The sequence below is a fragment of the Pteropus alecto genome, unplaced genomic scaffold (assembly GCF_000325575.1).
Source record: "Pteropus alecto unplaced genomic scaffold, ASM32557v1 scaffold45, whole genome shotgun sequence".
Lineage (NCBI taxonomy): Eukaryota > Metazoa > Chordata > Mammalia > Chiroptera > Pteropodidae > Pteropus > Pteropus alecto.
Genome location: NW_006442491.1, coordinates 26,725,603 through 26,742,109, shown reverse-complemented (window position 1 = coordinate 26,742,109; position 16,507 = coordinate 26,725,603). Strand labels below are relative to the sequence as shown.

The following is a 16,507-nucleotide window of genomic DNA, read 5'->3' as shown; positions in this document are numbered from 1 at the left end:
CAGTTGTTTGATCTATCCCTCAGAGATATCAAGTATATGTATATTGAATCTTCTTTGTCTTTCTTGTAGGTCACTTTTTCACTTGCCCTCATTACTTTTCCTTTTATCTCTTATTCATTCTCTTGCTTCTTTTCTTTTTCTTCAGTACTCCTTATTAAAAATTTTTTTTGGACATCCTGTAATTTAATCTTCATTTTTGATGTGCCTTTATTTTTCTTTCTTTCCTGAGTTAACTACAGATGTTAGAAAAATAATGTTTGTGTGCTCCATGAGGAAAAAAATACTGAAAAAGAAGGAGTTCTGCCAGTAGCTGAAACTAGATTCAACATTTGAGAACTTGAAGCAACCTTAGAATACCCTACATACTCTACCAAAGTGGCCTTCTCTACTCCTTTTTCTGTCATTTGATTGATGGGGAAATTGAGCCACAGATAGGGGGAGTGACTTGCTCAGTATTGCCCCAGCACTGGCAAAGCCTTGAGTAAAAGCAGGTCTCAACAGAAGCAAAACAGTGAGCACATTATATTCTACTCCAAAGCGATATACAGCTGTATGCAGATTTGAAAATCTGGAGTGGGAAGTGGGACATGGATGAGGTCAAAATGATGGAGAAATGAAATTGTACTGTAGGGATAGAACAGAAAATATAAAATGTTTCTTCTTTTCCCAAAGCCTTATACAGTCTAAGCACAAGGAAAGTACTCATTTCCTGTTTATTGAGCTGATTGGGGACTTTGGGCATATGCTTACTGGCCAGACTTCCCATATGATAGAATTTCCAGCATGTTCCTGATGTGTTTGCTAACAGTTCTGTCACCCAGAAGGTCAAGAGAGTGACTCAGGATTTTGTTATTCTGTACCTATTTCTAACCAACAAAGACAAATTGGTTATGGAATTAAAGGTGTCAGAAACTTGGGAGAAAGCGTACATGTCAGTGTCACATTTGTGAGAGCCAGGGAGAGTTGAGCATAATCAGATATGCACTGTAGGTTATAGAAAACAAATTTTAATAGATGTGGGGTATGGGAGGTGGTGTTAGGAAGTGGCTCAATTTCATGCATCAGTTGTGGAAGGGAAGATGATTCCAAGGAGAATTAGAAAGTCCTCACAAATGACACAATGAGAAAGAGAAAGTAGTAGAATAAACCTTTGCAGCTACCCAGGATTCCCTTTGATGCGATACATTTTAAAGAGAACATTCCCACAGAAGCCAGATTAGTGACTCAGAGGGAGGATGAAGGAGACTTCTGAGGTTCTGGTAATGTTGAGTATTTTGATCAGAGTGCTGGTCATAGGCGTGTGTTTCCTTTAAGAAAAGTTCAGCAACCCGTATTTAAGATGATTAAACTTGCCTACATATATGTTATATTTCAAATTAATTATGAAACAAATTTTAGGATTTAGCATATTTCCTTCAGGACTTATTTTTTAAATGCTTAGATTTGCATGTTAGTTGTAATAAAAATTGCACTTCATTCATTTATTTTCCTATGCTTACTACTCCATGTAATTCGTGGCCCTCATAATCATTTTTGTTAACTGCTTTATAATATTCTATTTGTAGATAGACCACAACTTTCTTTATATGCCTGTAGAGTTAGACATAGATGTTGCTCTTCTTGTCACATTTATAAAGAACACCAGAACCAATGACTTTGAATATAATTTTTCTACATTTAAGGTTATTTCCTGAGAATAGATTCTCAGATATAAAGAGATTAGATTGGCTCTTTCAAAGTCTAGATATATATTAATAAATTACCCCCCAGCAGTACTGGCCTTATCAAACACTTGCCCACTGTTCTATTCAACAATCATGTGCATAATTGGCAAGTTTCTTAATATAGCATTTGCAAAAATCTTTTTTCTTTGCATTAATATAAAGTGGAGGTCCTTCCAACCATCTCTGGTCTCTCGGCACCTTTCCGTGTCTATACAGCTTCTCAGTGATGATCATTGAGGTGCTGGAGGACTATTTGCAGATCTTCTTCAGTTCTCTGGGGGTCCTGCTTTCTTTAACCATCTCAGGCTTCAGTTCACTAACCCTTTAAACCAGAGAACAAAAATGAAAGCCAACAGGTTTTGAAGAACTTTGCCGTTTCTTCAAACATTAAAACGTGAATTGGCTCACTTTCATCATCATTTTTAAAGTTTAACTCATTTGTGACTTAGGCTTTTTTGGCATCACATCTAGAGAGTTCTGCTTTATTTTTATAGTTTTTCTCAGTCATTTTTCCTTCTTTCCATCTTCCGAATTAATTCTTTTTAAAAAACTCTTTTCCTTGAAAGATATATTTCAAATATGTGAATACCTCAATGAATACTCCATATATTTGAACCATAATGTGTCATATTCTTTTAACATTTCTACATTTTCCATTTTATTAAATAAAACAATTAGTTATTTTAAAAAGGAATACTTTCAAAATAAAAAATAGAAGAGAAAACACTTGTTCCAAAGAATAAGTCATTTCAACCCAAACTTCTGTTTTAAAGAGGGCTGATAGATACTACTAGACAGAGTATCAGTATCTGAAGTGAATTTTACCCTACTCTCAAGCTCTTTTGGTGGGAAAATACAGCAGTGGCATGTGAGTGCTGAAGCAATTCAGCAGGTGAGTAACCAGTTAAAAAGCCAACCAAGATTCTGATGAACAGATGAATGCCAGCCTGTAAGAAGGATTCTGGTACATGGCACAAAGCTCTGCCATTGGCACTTTCCAAATTACTACTTATATTAATTACCTGGAAGAAGTTTGAGAAAAATTATGTCTGAAACCTTGCAGATGGTAGAGAATATGATGATAGGCTGTAGTAATCAGATGAGTCAAAGAAGATAGAATTTAGTAGTGGTCTATATGACTCTGTACTTGGGCTCCAGAAATACAATCACATTTATATCTGTAGAAGCAGGCAGATTTTTTTTTGTTTTTTTTTGATGGAGGAAATGTTGATGGCACATTCATTATGATCAATGAAAAACTGGGATGTTGGCTATGTTAATAGAAGCCCAAGATAAGTAAGGAAAACAGAAAGCAGTGATGATCTAAGTATTCATATATTGACAAGACCAATGTAGACTGCTGCTTCATGTTCTAGTCCCTTCTTATAAAGAGGGACAAACTGGAGGATGTCTTAGGATGAGTAGCTAGGATGGTTCAAAAACCTTGAACTCATCGCATGAAGACTTGATGATAAATAAGAATGTCGATGAACCAGAAAACCATCTTCCAATATCCAGACATCTTTCCTACATGGCCAAGGGCAGACTTTCTGTGGTCTGAGGAACAGAATCAAGACCATTGGGAAGTCACGTTTGGGTTCTACGTCACACTAGAAGTGGTGATTTCTAGCATTCAGAGGTGAACATAAATAAAACAGACCCTGCTGTAGCCATTGCCATTTCTTCTCTACTTCTGAGTGCATGGAGGGCTCCATTTCCTTACCTCACTGATGTTAGGCATCACCATATGACTGGTTCTAGCCCATGAAACCTGAGTCAAAGCAAAAGTGTTACTTCTAATGCAGAGCATATAAGTTAAGATTCTTAAGCATTCTTTTTTCCTGCCTCATTAAACACTGAAGCCTTGTGTTAAAATAGGGGTGCCAGCCTATTTTATGATGAGAGTGTCCCCCAGGCACTACATTACATCCCCCAGACCCAGCCATGCGCCTATGCTAGACATGTAGTTTGAATGGAAAATAAACCTTTGCTGTTCCTAGCCACTGAAGTCCATGGGTTTTATTACTTTTGCATAACTTTTTATCCTAACATAAATGCCTTCAAGATACAGCAGTTTCTTATGAGTGAGCATTAGCAAGACAAGCAGTGGATTCTTGAGACTCATACACATTGCAATCTTTGCCTTTTATTTTCGTTGTTACACAACATTCAAACCCCTGCTGGGGGCATAACTTAGTCAACTGGAATTTTCAACTTGTTCCAGGGCCTCCTAGAAGATGATCCCAATAAAATAGAGTAAGCTGATTCTCTTCCTAAACAACTCAGCTGCATGCCTAGCACCATCACAAATGTATAGATCCTGTCCACTTAGGTAACAGCCAGCAATAACTAAACAGTTCACTCAGCAAAGATTCTAGTGCCACACAAACACACACGATGTTATCCATGGATACCATGAGGTCCACCAGAGATCTCAGGGCCAAAGTGACTTTTTGAACATGAACTTTACAGTTTGATTCTTACACATTTATATTGACTGGGCTATTGCCAAGTGTGTGTTTCAGTCTGTGCAAACAGATGCATTATTTACCTGTAAGAGAGTTTCCTAAGGATGTCTTAGGTACCATCTACTAGCCCATGGGTTCTCTCAAGAATCCATACAACTGAATGAAGTACATTACATGCCAAAATGTGACCACTTAATGTTACTGTTAAAGTGGTTCTGTGCTGAGCAGTACGTGATATGTTCATGAAGTAGTTCTGTCTGGGGGAAAAGCTTATGAGGTGGTGGGAGCCAGGAAGTGAAAGGAACAATGTATGTACCTAGCCTCAAAAAGATATGAAGAAATAGAATTAAAAGGTGATTCTAACGGGGGAGGAAATGGAAAGGACAAATTTAAAATTATAATTAAAAATACATATGCATACCTATATATGCAGAAATATATGTATATTTTTTCTTTATATAACAAACCAAACCCATAATTAATTAACTGGAGCTTCGCTTTTGTCGTTCACAGGAGACCAAAATCAACTGTGTTCGTCTGGCTACAAAAGGTATGTTGGCATGTTCTTGTCTGTTTTCACCCATTCTTTAGCCACACAGGGAGACATAGGCAACGCTGACTAAAATCAACAAGAAAAAATTATTTTCATTGGAGTCATTTGCATCTAGGTGTTACTATATACCCAACCACATATGTATTAATAACACCAGGCCTAAAGCATAATAAGAGCTCAAAACATATTGATTGAATCAATGGATGGGCGGGTGGGTAGATGGACAGATGGACGGATGGACCGACGAATGATGGATGGATGGATTGGTACATTAATCAGTTGTAAATATAAATTTATTCAAATATTCTTCTGTTATATATTTTCATTGTATCTAGGTCTATGTTTATATTGGTATTTTTTAAGCACATCTGTTAAACCTACGTTCTGAGTTTTGTACTTTATTCAATTGGTGCATGGCTTTCAAAAATGAGGTGATTGATGTTGGTGCCTTTAACAACAAGAAAAGAAACACTGCTTTACTTTGTAGTTGGCATTTTCAACACTTATCTGAAAAACTAAGGCAACATTGTTCGGGCTCATCACTTTTGCTTTCCTAATTATAATTGAATTGCCTGGCTCCTTCAATTGTTATATGTTTCTGTTTATTACTCTTTTAAAAAAAATCAATGAACGGTTTGTTATCATTTAACCTATTATAAGGTCGAATGGTTAGAAATCAGGTTTATCTTTTTATTATAGAATTGATATTTTTAACAGCTATTTTTCTCATATAAACACACCAAAATTGAGCAATTCTATTCTGTTCCCTGCATTTATTGACAGCATATGTAATTTTATAGGTTGCTTCCACAGAGATGACAATTATAAACATAAATATAAATACAGTCATAGATATAAAGTACAGACAAAAACAATGACCCAGTTATGCATATACATATGTGAATGTGTATACACTGGCACACACATACGGAGGAAAATGCACTCATATTGTGAGGGGGGAGAAGAGAGAGAGAGAGAGGAGAGAGAGAGAAGAATACTTATAGTTATTTGATAGAACATGCACCAAGACCTATCATGCACAATTTTTATAACTTTGAAGAAAATCAGAGTTTCTAATATGTAGGCAGAATAGGGAAGATTCAGGAGGACAGAGAAGACAGAAGCACTAAGGTCTCACTGTGATAAAAACTCACCCTGATTTCACATAAGTCATGAGAATTTGGCATGTCCCTAACTTGTTCCTTCTCAGAAACTCAGGCTGCTAGACAGAAAGAGATAAAATACTTTTTGTGGGGTCAGGAAAATTGATGGCCTACAAATAAAAGTGACACAAATCACAGGCTGGCCTTGGCAGACTTCCACTGAAGAAATCAGGTAATGTAGAAGGAAGAACAGCATCCACTGGACAGCACTAGAGCTGTAGACAGCAAGTAGGATAGCTGGGTGTCTGCGGCATCCCACTCACACAGGCAGCTGGGAGAGGGAAGGAAACTATAGAGAAACCTTTACCGTGATGGTGCTCCATAGTCCCCTCTAGGTTTGACCCCTAGACAAGGGAGGGGCTTATGTGGATTCTCTACCCTCCATGGGTGTCTGGGATTCTAAGGGCACCCTCAGAGACATAAGCCCCCCAAAAAAGTAGTTTGTTGGACTATATTTTCTGAACTGAGAACCGGGAACATGTGACTGGGCAGGCAGTAGGTACACACAGGGACTCTGAGAGAGAACACCTAAGACGGTACTCTCCTGGGATGTTCAGGACCCACTGCGCTCACAGACATAGAATCCCACCATGCCTTGCTTCCCCAGAGTCACACTGCTGATCTGCAGAGTGCAGTGGTCTTAAAGAACTAGAGCAGAAGAGCTCTCTGCCCCTTCTTAGCATAAGGATTTCTCCTCTCGTTTGACCTTTAGTGGAGTGTGTGCACCTGTCAGGTGTGGGTGTAGGAATGCATGAATGAATATGTGCCCAGCTGTCCAAGCCCTGGCAGGGCTCGGAGGAGTCAGGAGTCAGAGGTGGGTTCCAAGCAGCCACACCCTCATTTTCCAGCTCATTGAGGGCCATCACTTCAGCCCAGAGAAACGGGGCTCTAGAAGCACTTTGGGAACGGGGCAGAGAGATGGCTATGCAGATTGCCCGTCTACCATAGTTCAGGCAGTCATCCCCACTCAGCACCACATCATATAAGAGGTCGGTGACTGCAGAGTAAAGACAGTGGGAAGGAACCCTGTGTTAGGTTATTGTCTATTCCATGCCTGGCATTACCCTTGGAGCATCCAGGGTCAATTAAAGGCAAACCTCATCCAAATCCATGCACTGTCCATGAGGACTTCGCATCAAGGACCGAAGGCCAGGGATCAATACTTGACCCATCCTTTTACTGAATCAATTTTCCATTTTTGTGGGTTTGCTGAAAATACGACTTCTCTTAATAGAGGAAAATACAATACTGAGAATCCCGCAGGCATCAGGTGTATATAAATTCCCAGTGGCAGATTCCATGGGCCATCTGTCTCCCTCCAAGCTGGTCCACTTCTCTGTCATTGCAGCACATTCCTCACATGTCTGCCGGCGGATGTCCAGCCCCTGGAATGTGACCACATATGCAGGCTTAAGGCCAGTGCTCTCTCTGGTGATAGAGCAACTTGCTGATGGCCTGCCCCTGTCCCTCATGACTCCAGACAGTGTCTGCAGTCAGCTGTATGAGTCCCGCAGAACTGGGACTGCCACTCAGTGAGGGCTGCCACCCAGAATGGAACAGCCTAAGCTCTCATTTAGGATCCTTCTGACCTGACCCCAAGCCCAGCACATCTTCTGTTAGATACCACACCTGGCTCCAGGGTGGGGCGCTAAACCCTCATCTGTCTACATCACTGTTAGTCACCCAGGCTCTAACTAACCTACTCTGTCTGATTTGGAGGGTTGCAAAGCAAGAGACCTCTATTAGATTCCTGTGGCTGTTGTACTAAAGTACCACAGACTGAGTGACTTAAACAACGAAACTTACTGTCTCACAGGTCTGGAGGCTAGAAGTCTGAGATCAAGCGGGTTGGTTCCTTTTGAGGGCTGTGAAGGCAGAACGTGTTCCATGCCTCTCCCTTAGCTTCTGGTGGTTTGCTGGCAATCTCCGGTGCTCCTTGGTTTGTAGAAGTATCACCCTGATCTCTTCCTTCATCTTCACATGGCGTTCTCCCAGTGTGCATCTCTGTGAGCAAATTCTTCCTTTTTATAAGGACACTGGTCATATTGGATTAAGAGGCCCACCTACTCCAGTATGAGCTCATCTTAACTAATTATATCTTCAAGGACCTATTACCATATAAAGTCACACTTTGAGGTGCTGGGGGATAGGACTTCAGTGTATGAATTGTGGGGAGGAGGCCCAGTTCAACTCATAATAGGATCCATGCAGTTAGGGGCGGTATACTTGTGGTTCCCATTGTAGCCTTTGACTGTTCACCATTCACAGTGTGATCCCAATAACTTAAGGGTATGCAAGGAGCAGGAACCAGCCCTACCAGAGGGAAGCCAGGAGGTGGGCTTAGGTCCACATTTGGCTCTCATTCCCTTCAGAAGCTAAGTGAGGTGCCCTCGGGCAGAGGAGCTGCATGCTCTGTAAAAAGAACCCTGGTCCATCCGCGCACACCAGATGCTGGGTCTGTGGCAGCAGGACCCTTCTCAGACCTCACGTGATGGTGGGGTGTCAGGTGCTGATCCAATTCATGGATCTGGGGCCAGCGCAAGCGTGGCTTCCTGTGGCAGGTACCAGCATTGCCCATCAAGAGGAGCTCTGATGAGGAGCTACTTGGTCTTAACCACTGATTTCCTGATCACATTTTGCCATGGCAGGAAGATCTTGGCACATAGCGGCTTGCCGAAATGAGCAAATGCATTTGGAGTCAGCATCTCACTGAAGCGAGGATCAGAGACCTTGAGGGTCTCACTTAATCTTCTAGAAACTCAAGAGGCACCATATTTAAAGCAATCCCCATCTATCCAGTCATAGAATCATTTTGAACGCACTGCCAGTGAATTGCTGATAAACCTGCTCTTGGTAAGGAAAAGCTCGTATTTGTAGTCTTTATCGATCTCCGGGGCATATATATCCCCACAGTGTCCAATAGTTTAACAACTGGATGGCAAAAAAGTCCAGAATGTTAACCAGCTCTAGCAAGCTGGTGCAAGCCCGCTCCAGACACCAAGATCTCTACTGCCCAGTTCGTTGTGGGAATTAAATTATATAATAAACACAGAAGTGTTTTATTTACTGCCAAGTGTTTTGAAAAAAATTTTTTTTGTTATTATCAATGACTAGTATTTCCTCCGTAGAGTCGGCTCACTCACTGAGCATGTATAAGCCAGGCATCTTGAGAAGAACTGGGGATTTTGTGGTGAACCAGCAGGCATGGTTCCTGTCCTCAAGGGGCTCATGGTCTAGTGTCAAAACAGACGTGAATGATTTTAACAGAATCATTTAATGGTGACGTTATGATTGTGATCGCAGCTTCCGGAGAGGAGCGAAATGTTCCCGATGGGGACTGAAGTGGCGACAGTGCCAAAGCCCCCGGCAGTGATGGTGTGCGTGTTCCTGGCCATCGTCCGGGACTGGTGCAGCATGGGAGGCTTTGTGCCTCCCTGTCCCATCACTGTCCCTTCTCCGCTAACTCTAGGAATCGCAGAGCAAGGGTGGGATTAGGGAGGCCACCTGACTCGGGACTTCAAACTGTGAGAGAAGCCACACCCCTGGCCCAAGCCCCACCCAAGGAACAAGTGCCCTGTGTTTAGAGGGGGCTTGAGTAAGGGGATTCACATATCACCAGGGGGCAGAACCTCAAATGGACGGCAGGACTAAGGGGCCGTGGGGTGGGAGTTTGGTATTTGCTAGTAGAAATGGTAACTCTAGGGTCAGGAAAGGTTCATCTCAAAAGCCTTGAGGGCAGTCTCTTTCATTGGTAGGGGCTTGTGGTCACTGACCTGGATTCATATTCTCCATTCACTTGCTCCTCAGCCAGGGGTCTGCTGTTATTAGCTTTGACTGGAGATTTAGAGGAATCAAAATGTGAGTTCGGCCACAGTGAGGAAGTAGAGTTTATCCAAGAGCAGATCAAGAGGAATGAGAGCTATTTTCAGACAGATCCCTTAGCAGCAGCACCTGAGGCAGGGATTTGGTGCAGGTGATGTATGGAGGGAGGGCTCCAGGAAATAATCTGTAAGTGAAAGAGGGAAGTGGAATAGGAAATGAGAAAAACACTGAGCAAGACTCTATTTTCAAGCAAAGTCAAGCCTAAGCTCAATCCGGGGTGAAGGGTAAATTTCTCCAAGGTTGTTTTGCCTTGAAACAAGGAGACCAGGATTTCTACTCTTCCCCACCGGTCTTTCAGTTCTTCAAAACAATCAGTCCTTGGCGTGTCCCCATTCTCCTACCCCTCTCCCTCCCCTGGATAACTCAGATGGCTCCAGGGGAAATGGCACCCTTGAGCTTTGAACAAGTCTATGGAGAAAGTCTCAGGTGTAAACCTTTCGCCTCAACACTCACAGTGGCTGGAGGATGGCACACCAACCTGTAAAGGGAATCTGGGAGCGTCACTAAAAGCATGTGCTTCAGGGCTGTTGCTATACAGAGGATGTATTTTATCATCGATTGAGGTATGGCAAAAAGCTGATGGGATTGCCTCAAATTCAAGAGCTAAAAGAAAATTTTTAAAGCCCTTTGCTTGGCATACTCTAGCTCTGGGAATCTGCCCAGAGCTGTAGAGAGAAAACTACAGACAATGGGTAAACAAACATTAATTTTTGTTTTGAAAACAGAAAACTGTTATTCGTACTTTGAAGAAAGGGCAGTAGAAAGTCAGGAAGCAAAAAATAAATCAATTTTAAAAGTAGATTTTGTTCTCGTAGTTAAAACAGGAACTATGAGAAAAGGCAAGTAAGAGGGAGGTATCCTTAAACCCATTAAATAATGTTTACATTTGAAAGATAAAGGAAGTATGGGCTCAATTCTGGAACCAGGTTGAAGATGGAGCTGAACATGCTCAAAAGTGACCTTTGGGAAAATGAATGATGTGAAAATTTGGGGTGGGATACTTAGACTTTCAAGGTGCTGAAGCTTAAGCGAAAGATAAAACAACCTCCCCATGACAGATGATCATCCCGGCTGGTGGAAGATGCTCCGAGCTGTAACTGCTAAAGGAGGTAGCCAAGTAACTCAGTTCATGCCCTCTGGCTAGGACAGAGCGGGCCAAGGGGAAAATGGTTTCTTGTCTAGAGGCTCACCAGAAACTGATGTCCAGTTCCATGCAAGTCCCACTAGATTCTCCTGTCTGTCTAATTCTTTCCCCTGCCTACCTCCATACGCCATTCATTCACTTCACTATTTTCTCTGACCCACAGGCCCTGCTTCCACCAGACTTGCTCACACGATCTGGCCACTTCCTACCCTCCAGCTTCATCCAGTCTCTATCCTCTCATTCACTACACTCCAGCACACTGGTCTTTCAGTTCTTCAAAACACATCAAGCTCCTTCCGACCTCAGGATCTTTGCTCATCTTACCCCTCTGCCTGAAATTATCTGGCCACCATCTGCATCTGCTTAAGAGATATACATCTTTCAGACTGTGGCCTAAACCCTGTCTCCTCATAAAGACCATCCTGACCTCCAATCTAATATATATCCCCAATACGGTCCTCTTTCATTATACCCTATATTTTTTTTATAGCATTCATCATAACTTGCAATTATATATATGTATTTGCTTGCATGTTTAATGTCTATCTCCCAGCTAGACTCGAAGCGAAGTAAATGAAAAGATTTTGCCTATTTTGAACACTGTTGTCTCCCCAGATCCTAGCATGCATTGGTGCTCAATAAAATACATTGAATGAACAAGTAGATAAATGAATTAATGAATCAATTGATTAATCAGTCAGTCAATGGGTAGATGACTAACATGTCATTCTTCCATGGTTTCATTTTTTTCAAATATAAGCTACTTGTCTGAACTTTTCTTGTCCGTTATCTTGGAAAATAAGAACTTTTTTTCCCCTAAAAGTCCGAACTTTTCTCCAGTAACAAAAAGGCCAGCTAGGCTCTGCTTGAGTACCTGCTGTGACAGGGACCTCACCACTCCACTATTGGACACTTCCATTAGAGGGAGACTCCATATATGAGTCCAAATTGGCTCCTTATCATTTCTGCCACTCAGTCTTTGAGGCCACAAAAGTCCTGTCTGCCCTTCCTCCTTGCAGAAAATAAACTGCTGCTTCCGACTTACTTGTCTGCCGTCTTCCCTTTGGAACCTCTCTGGCCTCCAGCAAGCAGCAGCACTTCTATCTCTGGTGCCAGCCGTCAGGGGAACACAGCTGGCTCTGCAGACTCCCGCTGGGTGTGCCCAAGTGGCAGTTAGAAAAATCAGCTTTGATTTGATTTGCAAACTGAGCCGAGTCATTGAGACAAAATAAATTCGGAAACCCATAAAGCCATTTGCAGAGTTACTTTGCAGAAGACAGCCACAGTTTTAATCTAGTAAACACTCCCTAACGATCCCATTAAAACGATCCCTCAGAGTAGGTGCTGAAAGCTGAACTCCAGAATAATGAAGCATGAGATAAGGGGCCAGCGTCACCAGTAGTTTCATGCTGCCTGATGGTCGTGATGGACTGAAACCGTTACCCCAGCAGCAACAGGCAGGAGGCGTGGGTGATGGTCTTTTGTAAATGTGGTTTCTTTTTATAATGGCTAAGCCCGAGGTAGAGCATTTCATCCAGCATTTTCTCTCCTCTCTCCATAATGGATTTTCACCCCTGCAGGGACTGGCAGGGACAGTAAATAGCCCTTCTCCAGTGAGGTCCCCTCATTCTGCAGATGCTAAGACTGGGGCCGAGAAGGGGAGTTATGTGCTCATGGCTTCCTTATCCACAAGAATCACATGCCACAGATGGTGTGAGAAGCCAAGTGAGATATAGAATTGTCTGCTATCAGATAGGAAATGTTCACTGCCTGCCCTTCCTTCCCGTTTTGACCTAATGGAAAGTTCTGTTATATAAAACTTCCTTGGGAGGCTGCATGGAATAATGGGGAATCAGAGACACCTGGATTAAAACCCCATTTCGAAAACTTAACTGTTTGACTTTAGACAAGTCACAACCTCTGAGTCTATCACTTCACTTTTAAGCCTGAGATCATTAGTTTTTTCTCCTGATTATTTGAGATAATGCACGTGAAAGGTCAAGAACATAATAGATGATAAACAACTTGAGCTTCTTTCTCTCTTTCTGACCGTCTCTGATGTGAAACCTGGAGACCCAGGTCTAAACACACATGTCCTCTCTGTGCTGTTATCTAAGGAAGAAAGCTAACCCCTCAGTTCTAGTTACGTCTCCTCACACAATTCTACAAATCGGACATTAATCAGATACTCTCAGGCTAGGTTCAGAGTTTAGAAACTGAGAGAGGACAGGAATGATGCTGGCCTCAGCTCTCATCGGCCCAGCAATTTCAAGAGAGGGACCCAGGACAATAAGATGCCCAAATCTTGCTGTAGCAGCTGGAGAAGAGGCCATGACGAAGGACCACTTGCAAGAGGCAAGACTATTGTAAGCCAGTGTATTGGTAAACTCTTGGTTGTTGTTCAATCCTTAGAAATCTTGCCGGACCTTAAAGGGGAAAGCCCAGAGTGTGTGTTTAGCGGGGTCAGGTAGGGTAGTGCTATTTCTACCTAGCGAAGCCCAATGAAACAAATTTTCCATGCTTGGGTTTCTCTGAATTGCTTAAGTGTAACAAGATCTCCTCGACCCATGATCCCCTTTGCTCTCACCTAGTACCTTCTAGATCCTAAAATGCCAGTGGAATAATATGGATTTTCCTGAAGGTTTTGTGACAAAATGGAGGAAGAGAATCATAAGTATACCATAAAATAAACTAAAGATGACCTTTAAATATTCCAACCTCTTCTTTAATATTTTTCTTGTTACAATAACTGGTACCTCTCTCTTGTCACTTTCTGTCCTTCCCCTACCACCCCCACTCTGTAGCTTTGCTCAAACCGCAACCCCCCACCCCAAGACAAACACACACATACACACCTTCTCCACACCCCACTCAGGAAGACAGAGCTGGTGTGATAGAGACCAGGAAAACAAAAGCCAAGATCAACTCTTGTCCTTCAAGTGCGTCCCTGGGGAATCTCTATTCATCCCTGCAAACTGGAAGTGAGGATTATCTACTCAAGACCTAAGAAACTTGAGCTGACTTTAGCTCAAATCTGTTGTTCCAAAGCAGCTGCATCATACAAAGGGAATAAGAGGTCTTTTAAAATCAGGGGTCAAGGAAGTAAAAAAATTTGAGTATGCTGGAGACAAGGGTTATAAATAGAGAAAGTGAAGCTCTATTTGAGCTTTCATTGATGGATTGTCAATGTTGTATTAAAGTTAGGGATACAAAAGGGTTAGCAAAAATTAACCACCTATGGTGCGCCAGTCACAGGACTATGTGTGTCGACACGAGTTTACAGTGTGAAGATAGAAGTAAAGCCTGACACATAGTAGGCACTAAATATATTGTGGTCGTCATTATTACCCTTACTCAAAAAATGAAACAGTATAGGTTCAAAAGGGTTAAATAAATAAAGGTTAAATAACTCCCTCAGAATTTTAGCTCAGATCTAGCTCCAAAGCTCATGCCATGTCCACAGCACCATTTTGAATCTTGTCAATATCATAGACTGAGTAAGAGTCTATGGGCCATTGTCAAGGTCCCTTGTCTTATATTTTCTAATTCCTTCTTTGCCTCTTTTCCAGTAATAGTTGAAAATAGAATCTTTAGGGTGTGACGGGTTCTTGGTTTATCTTCAATAAACCAAGAATAATCCCATCTCGAATAAGCTAAGTCCTGGGATCTGAAGCAGAAACCTCAAGGAGCCCTCAGCTGTCTTTACTTCCATAACGTATTGAACTTAATAAGCCAAGAAATTAGTCCGTCTTCAAAGTTATGTACTCCAGTGCCAGCTTTCGCCCATCAGCATCTCTTTGCCTTTACCATTCACTGCTTTAGGAAGAGAAAACAATCAGAAAGGAAGTCTGAGGTATTCAGCATTCTGACATCCTTTATCTTTGCATGGTCTTAATGTTTTTATTAATGGATGATATATATACATGTGAACAGATGTTGGAAACTGTGAAGAGAGAGGGGTCATGAATCCTCCATTTAAAAAGCCATATGATGGGAGGACCGGGTGTTAGATGAGACAGCAAAAGACCTTTACCTTTTCTCCCACTGGATTAGTCAGGTTAGGATAGGCTTTGCTGCAACAACAAATTAATATCCAAATATCAATAGCTTAATACCACAAAATTTTTTGTTGTTGTTGTTGTTATTGTGTTGTTGTTGTTGTTGTTGTTGTTGTTATGCCATCTAGAATAGATATGGCCTCACAGGACCCCATCGCAGGGGAAGAAGAAGTATGGAGGTGGTAACCTGGATCTTAAATACCTCACATGGAAATGACTTAGGTCACTTCCACTTACCTGGCCTTGATGAGACTCAGATTTTTCCAAGAAGAGATGGCCCAGGCACCTGTAAACACTAGTCATCTTTAGCACAATGTATATGAGACCTTTTCCTATTTCTACTTCCCTTTGAGTCCCATGAGACTTATGATCTATTGCTTCTTTTCTGCTTCTCCAGCCATTATGAAAACCTCTCCCTATCCCAGTACCTGGCCAGCTTCATCTCTGTTCATACCCCTCATAGCTGAGCATTCTTGCTAAACAGAGTTCTAGCCCTAGATTATAGGGGAGGCTTTGCAGGGACTGCAAACTGAATTATGGCTTTAACTGTTTTTCATTTAATCCTTAAAAGAACTTCGTGAGATACTTATTATTACCCCCATTTGACAGGTAGAGAAATCGAAATTCAGGAATGGATGTAATTTTCCAAGTGGCACAGCTAGTAAGTGAAAAATACTAAATCAGAATTTCATTTATTCATTTCGTTTTCAATAAACATTTATTGAGCTCAACTTAGTATTGATCTGTTTCCCCTCGTCCCCTAGACATTAAGAACTTCATCTTTGGATTTAGAGACTCTTTGATTCTAGGCTGGAAAAGGTACTTAACTGCTTTTTGTCTCTGTTTCCCCAACTATAAAATGACAATAACACCAGTTACCTCAGGGGGGTCATATAAGAATTTAATGAACTAGTGAATATATAAAGTGCTTAATGCAATACCTGGTTTATAGTAAGCACTCAACAAGTAGTAGCCAGTGGGAGAGCAACAAACAGATAAATTATATCAATAAATATGATTAGGGCTATGATGAAGGTAAATTCAGAATGCCATGAGAAATCAGAGAAGGGAAACGTAAACCAATTTGGATGTGTATTTTCAGGTATGTGGTCATTGAGACAAGTTTTGAAAGAAGAGTGACAATTATATTGAACAAGGTTGGAGAGTAAGGGCGATCTTCTGAGCTGAGGAAGTAGCATGTGCAAATCACTGGATGCAAGAGAGGATGCTACTGGACTGGAATAGGACAATGGCTAGAATGCCAGTGTAACCAAAGGAAACTAGGAGTAACCAGAGGTGATGCTAAAGTAGCACTCAGGTCCAGGACACCAGGACACCAAGGACTCCATGGAGCCCCATAGCATATTAGATGAACATTGTCCTGAGACAGTAGGAGCCCTTGGAGGTGCTTAAACAGACTGCCTTTGTGAAGGCCACCCTAGTTACAGCTTGGAAAATGAATCAGAGAGAGAGTTCTAAGGCAAGGACAAGGCTGGAGCATGGGAGAACAGGTAG

At 41.8% G+C, this 16,507-nt stretch overlaps 1 protein-coding gene across 1 annotated transcript in view; it reads left to right on the top strand.

Moving 5' to 3' along the window:
• PTPRT (protein tyrosine phosphatase, receptor type T) overlaps positions 1–16,507 on the top strand; it is a 675,700-nt gene that overhangs the window by 497,655 nt on the left and 161,538 nt on the right. The window contains exon 13 of the mRNA XM_015596894.1: positions 4,706–4,742. Within this exon, the coding sequence (XP_015452380.1) occupies positions 4,706–4,742 (37 nt within the window). The remainder of the gene's footprint in view (positions 1–4,705; positions 4,743–16,507) is intronic.